The 7,895-nt window shown below is 38.7% G+C and overlaps 1 protein-coding gene across 1 annotated transcript in view; it reads left to right on the forward strand.

The window, feature by feature from the left end:
* Positions 1-1,277: 1,277 nt before the first annotated feature.
* Positions 1,278-7,895, forward strand: part of LOC104075465 (ATP-dependent RNA helicase DDX3X) — a gene marked incomplete at its 5' end in the record, with an annotated part of 15,944 nt that continues 9,326 nt past the window's right edge. Inside the window, 3 exons of the mRNA XM_009575986.1 lie at positions 1,278-1,335; positions 2,373-2,423; positions 7,649-7,772. Coding sequence (XP_009574281.1) covers positions 1,278-1,335; positions 2,373-2,423; positions 7,649-7,772 — 233 coding nt within the window. The remainder of the gene's footprint in view (positions 1,336-2,372; positions 2,424-7,648; positions 7,773-7,895) is intronic.

Raw genomic sequence — 7,895 nt, forward strand, 5'->3', positions numbered from 1 at the left:
CGCCGAAAATCCCAACCCGCAGTGCCGGCTGCACCGCCGCACTGAGATGGCGGCCGCGCCGGGCTTCTGCTGCGCCATCTCCGAGATCAGATTTTGGGAAGTGTTATCACCACGGTGGAGACGGTGGGGGTCCACTGCGAGAAGATTTATGCATCGCTTCTGTGGACTGCTCCTGGAGAGCCACTTTCACCTAGTAGAGACTCTTTGTTTACTGTTCAAATAAGAATCATTCTTTAGCCTCGTGTTGATGCTTGGATCAACTAAAGAGATCATATTTTAAGTAGTAGCTTTAAAGAGGGTGATACGAGGCCTGCCATGGGAGGATTTTTCAAGAATCTCAATGTCCTAAATGGCAGCACACACAACTGAACATCTAGAAGGACAGTGCATTGGGATCTTTGCTTTGGATTGATTCAGGTGATATTGGAAAACACTTCTGTGCAATTGGTCTTGCATTAAATTTAATTGTATTTAAACATGTCTTGTTATTTCCATATAAACTTCTAATCTTGCTTTGCAGGCAATCAACTGTAATAAGCTGGTGTTTAAGCTTTGAGAGTTGCCCACTGCCTTCTGCTGAAATGAGTCCATATTGTGTTTGACCTAAAACATCTCGGTTACATGCTAGTAGTGCCTGAACTGAAATACCTTTTAGTAGACTTACTGGAAGACTGAAGGCTGTAAATGAAGTTTTAGAAAAGCAAGCCAAAAATTGTATTTGCTGAAGTAATTGTAGGAAGAAGTCACCTGATGTTTTGTGAACAGTAGTTGCCTCAAACGTGAAGACTGTAATGTCTCAGTAGTGTTAATGCAGTGTAAAGAAGTGGCTGAGTCTTTGTAAGTTAAGTGCCCAACTGAATTGGTATTATTTGGGCTGTAGTCTTTGTAGACCTAAAAAAAAAATTGCCATTGATCTCAATCAGAATGCATTTGGGTGGACTGAAAGACTATTTTAAATGGCTGTTTAGCCTACCTATAGTGTGTGAAGCAGAACTCTGTGGTATTTGATTTGGTGGGTGTAGGATACTCTTCTGGCCTTGCTGCCCGTGTGATGCATGTTTATTGGTGGATATGAAGACACTTGAAGATGGTATAACCTTGAGTAGTAACTATGGTTTTGGTTTTTATCCTTTACAGGAGATGTAACTGACACTATAAACAAATTTCTTTGCAGCAGTAACTTGTTGGAACACTGCTTGCTGTGGATAAGCAAAAGGGCTTTTTGTATCTTAGCATAAATTCATGATACATGTTGATACTTGTTTTATTTCTTCTAGTTTTCTGGTCTAGACTTGAATTCCTCAGACTCTCAGAGTGAAGGAAGCTCTTCAAGCAGTAAGTACATGCAAGTTCTCAAGCTTACAAACACGCTTTTAGAAATAAGGGGTTTGTAGCTGTGAAAAGTAATTAATGAAGCAAAGATTCACAGAGGCTGTGGGGAAATTGAGGAGGTTGCTGGTTATGCCTGCTTTGAAAATGCTGTATACTTCAGGTAGGAGCACTTAATTTAGCAGTGATATGGCATGTATAAATTTCTTAAGTGCTTAACTAACTTGAGAGAACTTAGTGTTCCAATTTTGTCCCAGATTTTCTGTGACTAGTCAAACAGCTTAGGCCACTGATTGTGGTAGTAATGTGATGATCTGTCTTCTCAAAACATCCAGCTAGAGTTGGAATGTTTGAAGGTAAAAGTTCTAATAGTTAACTGTACTAATCCTAATGCACTGAGTAGAAACTGCATTCTCTGACATGCAAGGCTTAAGTACATTAAGAAGAGAGGGGAATCTTCCAGGAATTCACATTCAGCTTGTGCCTGGTACATTCTGATTCATGTTGCTTAGCAGACAAATGCTTCTGGATTGTAAATGAAGAATGCTATTCAGAGGCAATTACGTGTGGCTTCTGGTTTGATCTGAACTGAACTGATAGGGATGGTTGAATTTAAGGGGAAGGAAAAATACTGGTAGTAATAATACGGTGAGTGCCAGTATTTGAATGACAGTGAAAATCTTAAGCTGTTCAGATATATGACACCAGGTTAAGCCATAATGAGTTCTAGGAAGGCAGGCTTTCATCACAGACACTATAACATCCATAAAGGGCATGTATGACTTAGTCAAAGAAATAGCAATACATTTATTTAAAAAAAAAAAAAAAAAAAGTTGCTGCTTAAATGAGTATGCAAGAACTTAATCTTCACTGTGTTGGTCCTCTGAGGGAAGGATATTAAGTGCTGTGTTAAAGGACTCTTGTTTAAAGACGCTGTAAGAGGCCTTAAAGCTTGTGAGGCAGAGGACTTTTTTGGAAAGGCTGTTATCTCAAAAGATGCTAATGCTGCAATCTTGTAACACTACCTTTCTTTTGTCCTTTAGAAGGCCGATACATTCCTCCTCACTTGCGGAACAGGGAAGCTTCAAAACAGGGTATGTATCAGAAATACAGTGGCAACATTTGTAACTGGTTCGTGGCCTACTTCTGAATCTCTAGGATCAAACTACTAAAGGCTTTGACAGTACTGTTAAAGGTGATTATACAGACTGCTTGACTGCTCTGTGCAAAACACTGCAACTTAATCTGCTTTTAGTGTGCTATTCTTGGTTCCTTCACCAGGTTATATTCTAAGCTCAAGTTCAGTATCTGACTGGCAAAATATCTTCCATATCTCATTAAGCAATTAACTGTGACTGAAGCAAGAGGGAGTCTCCCATTGTAACTTGACTAGCTCTGTAATCTTGAGTATCAGTTTTATTGGATTTTGGGAGTACCAGCTTTTCTGCTAGCGACTGATGTGGAACTTGCAGTAATCCATTCTTTAATATGAACAAATAGCACAGTTTTACTTTGTAAAAATGGATGTTTTACACAACTTGCTCTTAACTAGGGAGTATGAGAAACAGAACAGTTAGAAATGTTGTCCTTGTTTAGCTTGTTGTAGTTTTTATGGAAGTCCGCAAAAGTACTAGCAGAAGGAAATGTGGGATGCTGGTGCATGAAGCATGAAATAAATGACCAGTGTTGGTCATATGTTTACACAGGGGTGTGTGTGCTGAGAAATGGCCTTTATATCTTGCGCTTAATTTTTCTAAACAAAACATGATAAAGAAGAAAAATTCTGTGGAGTTCTTCAGTGAAGAAAATCATGACCTTTGTTTGTAAGATACAAAGATTGCAGATACTGCAGCATGCATTATCATCATGACTAATGACTTGGGAAACATTTCCTCTAACACCTACTGGAATGGGGGAACTGAAATACTTTCTGCTTTGCTACAACTTAAGGAAGACTTAAATCTCATTTGTTTCTAAAGCAGTGGACTTCCACAGATTCAGTCTGTTTTTGTCTTGCGTTTGCATGTGTCCAAGCTAGTGTGTTGTGGGGGTTTTTTGTGTTTTTTTTTTTTTTTCGTACGTGAAAGAAGCATGGCCTAAAGCACCAAATGAGGAACAGCCTGTTAGGAGAGCTGAATGTTTTGGGGAAAGTAGAGGGACTGGTTGGCAGGTTAATGCTCTTGGAAGTTCCTGATCACATTAACCTCAAGTGTGAGCAGTCTTTCAAGAAATCGACTAGCTAACCCTGAGAGGAATGTGCAGGTTTCTTTCTCAAAAGCAGGAAACAACTTAGAGTTGGCTTGTGGACCTTTGCTGTTTATAGATTTCCTTTCCCTAATGGTAATTTGTACCAAACTCCAGTTTAATCTTTGGATATTGGATATGGAGGGATACTTCAGTTGTAACCTTGAGTTCATATCATGGCCTGTTACCTACAGGACTGTCACTGTCATCTTTTCTGTGCAAGACCGGAGTTCAAACATTGCAATGTACATGTGTTCATGTATGGCTTTTCTGGGGGTTTAAGCTTCACCTTGCAAAAAGGTAAACAAGTCATGAAACTTAAGTTTGACACATGGCTTGTTCAATTAATAGAACATAGGCCTGCCAACTTTTCTGTGGTAAACCTAACGTTTCAGAACTTCCTTTTAACCTGTTTCAGTAATGTATCACTAGACTCCTCATGGCTCCCTGTAACGAGGTTCGTGATGGCTAAATGGAAAAGCTATGATTCCAGTTCAGGCTCCCTATTGAGAAGCAAAGTGGATATCATCAGTACAGTGATGTAAAGCTGAGCTATTTTATAGTATGATTGGAAGTCTGTTACGCAGTTGTGATTTCATAAAATTAATGTTTGTTTCTGTTATTTACAACTAAATTAGTGATTGCTTCTTTGGCTATGTTGAAGTTGTTCTGTATATTGGCTTCTCCTTGGAATCTTCAGCAACAGATTTTTCAAGGAGTAGACGTTGGCAAGCAACAGGCAAAAGAAACCTTGGATAGTAGTGGTGTTTGACTATGTAACAAAACTTGATGCAGCCTTTCAAGTGTAGTAACCCGATAAAATTTTTATTGATGTAAAAATCAGTTAAAGTACTTGGTAGAACGATATTTCACTAACCCAGTAGAATTGCCTTGCTCATACCATGACCTTATGGACTTCTGTGGAAGTGTTAATTAACTATTACTGCATTCAAAAGCTTGAAAAAATAAAAATAATTATTTCTCCTGTGTGTTGTTCCCTTAGACATGCTCTAGAAACAAATAGTGTGTTGTTTCTAGCTTGGGGTTCTCACTTTCCTCTGTAGCTGATGATGGTATAGTGATTTCCTAGATGCTATTAAAGTTGCACAATGGGCTTACTTGCAGCTAAGAAAGAAATTGCTTAAGGCAGTGGACTTAATACTTTAAAAGTAGCTGTTCTTTGTATGTATGAAGATCTGAGCATCTTCATGATTTCAGTAGGTATTGACAGGGGAAGCACGCTAAGGGATCTAGAGTATTTCTTTTAAAACTCCTACAGTGCTTTCTTCAGCTTACTCTTCCCATACACCTGCAGATCTGTCCCTATTGTAATACTAATCTATGAGCTTTGTACATGGGAACAAGCCAGTACAGAACTGCAGGAAGTAAGACCATGCATAAAAGTATGTCCTCAGGTTACTTAATGTTTTTCAACTGTTGAAGCTACAGTATGTGGAGCTCAGTATGCAGGGCTGTCTGGTCTAAAGTGTCTTGGTTCCATGAGCTTGACGTGATAACACTAAACATTGTTGTCGTGTCATTTTCTTGTTAAACTTCCTGGAAGCTGCTCTTGTATATTTAAAATCTAATCTGATCTATAGTAGATCAAGGAGTAGCTGTTAGAATTTACCTTAAGGGTCTTTTCCAACCTTAAGGATTCTATGATTCTGACTTTTTCCCATCTTTAAAAAATTGATGATTGCTGCTGCATGTGGCAGCTTTTCAAGTATGCTGACAATGATTGCTGTTAGAGCATTATAAAACACGAATTAAAATCCTGAAAATCCTGATTGAGGAGAAGCATTGACAATTCTACCACTCTTCATAGGTGCAAGAACTACTGCTACTAGTGCTCCGGAAGTTCATTAACTTACTGAACTCCAAACTTATCCCTTTGGTGAGAAATACATGCTGGATGGAATCTATTCAGGTTTTTATTTAAACAGAAAAACAAAACCGGAACAACAACAACAAAAAAACCCCAACAACAACAAAACAAAAAAAACCCCAAATGCGTAAATTTTTTAAGGAATTTCCTGATAATTCTTGCATGGTCTCGTGATCATTCTCTTCACTTCAGAGAAGTCAATCTATGGTCTGTTATGGGTTGTCTCAGTGCATTTGCTTTTGATTTTAATTTGCCATGTGTTGTTCTAAATCATGATGTCTTCTGCTAGCTGGTTACTTAAAATTGACTTGTATGGCCTGGACCTCTGTTGTTCTATGCTGATCCACAAGTAAAATAAAACTGGGAAACCAAAGTGAAAGTGGAATTAATGACCCTCATTATCAAGCAGGGTGTATGTGTATGTATTTGTTAAAGACTTGGTCTAGAAGTTGCTGCACTATAAAGAAAAACATGGCAAGGTACCAGCTTCAGCAACTAGTGTAGTAACAAGCTAGATGAGTAAGCTTACTTTGTATGCTATTCAGAGTATAAAATCTTGACTCCTTTCTGGAACTTCTCAGACTTGGTAGAAGATCTTAATGTAGTACGGTGTCAGCCCAATTTTTTCACTAATGAGAAACTACATCTGTATCTTCCTGAAGACTGCTTTCTCAGTACCACTGCTGTTAGATCTCTTGGCAGGATGACATACCCCAGTATTTTTAGTGTGGTTTGAAAGTTACTCGTACTAAAATCTGGATTTAAATGCCTTCTGAACAAGCCTAAAGTAAGTTTCTCATGTGTTAATGAAGTGATTATGGTATTCCTGATCTTCTTCAGCAGCCTCTGTGTGTGAAGTTAATTTGTCCTTAAGGACTAAAGTTACTATGTAACACTTCGGAGGTTTTGAAGCATTCTATGATCTTGTGTGCTATTAAAATTCATGCATGGGTTGTTTTTGCTGTTGCATTCAGTTAGCCAGACCAAATAAGTTATCATGCTAGTTTTTAAAGTTCCTTTGTGACTGGCGCATGTCTGGATTCTGGGGAGTAGAATTTCCTACTTTAAAAAACGTGGGGGGAAGGGGAATGACACTCTCCAGAGAACATCTAACAAGGTAGGGTAATTGTTGTAGCAAAGCTTTCTCTGAGAGATAGGGCCTAGAACAACCCCTTTCTTTAGACTAATTTTGTTTCGTGGTTGCTTTTATTGTCTGCTGCATAGGTTTTGACTAGTTTTGTGCTGTGGAGCTAGCAAAAGCATGCTCACTGATAGGAGTGACATTATTTGTTTACATGTTTAATTATTTAGCTTATTCTCTGGCAGAATCCCGTAGCTGAGACTCTGGTTGGGTCATGTTTTCAAACTTGTGAAGGTTGGAATTCTGAATCAGAATTTATAGGTTCTTAGTCTAGTACCAAAGCATTGTTTAATGCTCTGTGTTTCTGCCTACCTCGCAACCCCTGGTAGCTGAATGAAAACGAGGCTTTTTACTTCATTGTGTTGGCAAGCTGATGTACTTTCTATTCTACTTGGTCCTTTTTCTTTGAGTTAACATACCTAAGTAGGCATGTGCTGTAGGTAGGTGTAAAAGTGCTGTGGAAAAATTCAATGTGGTAGTTCAAAGTGAAGAACTCCATATTTCTTATTCCTGCATGGTGCTGTTAATTTGTCTTAGTCTGTGTAGATCAGATTGTTCTGTGTACTTGCAATATGACAAAACATTCTAAGTTCCATATGGATTTCTAATACAAGGGCTAATACCATTTCTTGATCTCCACCAGAAGCCTTGTTAACCTCACAAAAATTAAATGCATCGTCAAGGATTTATGTTGAAGTCGGAGAGATAATGTAGGCTTGGCAAGACTTAGCGTCTTAATGTTTCTTCTGATACCTGTCTTTCCAGAGTAGGCAACTTAAACATTAGCACTAAGGCGAGTGCAGTGTTTTAAAAAATAACATGCTTGTACATGAGTGGAGGGGTTTCAGCAAGTTCTGATATGCAATGAGAAATGCTTAGTCCCTATTTGAGTAAGTGTTACCATCTGTACATCTTTCGTTCTTGAAGGACTGCCTATCTTTCAATCCTGTAGACCTTCCAGTGAAGACTTACTGGGCAGAACTTAGTTTTTTTCTTGTAAAAGCCTAGATCATGTAATGTATGGCTAAAATATCTTTCTCTACTAGGTTTTGATAGTGGTGGCTGGAGTTCTAGCAGAGACAAGGATGCATACAGCAGCTTTGGTGCACGGTCTGACCGTGGAGCAAAATCAAGCTTCTTTGACCGTGGAAATGGATCAAGAGGAGGAAGGCAAGTATTTATTTGGCTGGGTGGTGCATACAAAGTCTGTCTCAATTCTAGTAGTGCACCTGTAATCTTGATGTTAAAATTAGAGTTCTAAGTGTGAACAACAGGATAAGGTGGGAGGAAAGA

The sequence above is a fragment of the Fulmarus glacialis genome, unplaced genomic scaffold, assembly GCF_000690835.1.
Source record: "Fulmarus glacialis isolate BGI_N327 unplaced genomic scaffold, ASM69083v1 scaffold1764, whole genome shotgun sequence".
Lineage (NCBI taxonomy): Eukaryota > Metazoa > Chordata > Aves > Procellariiformes > Procellariidae > Fulmarus > Fulmarus glacialis.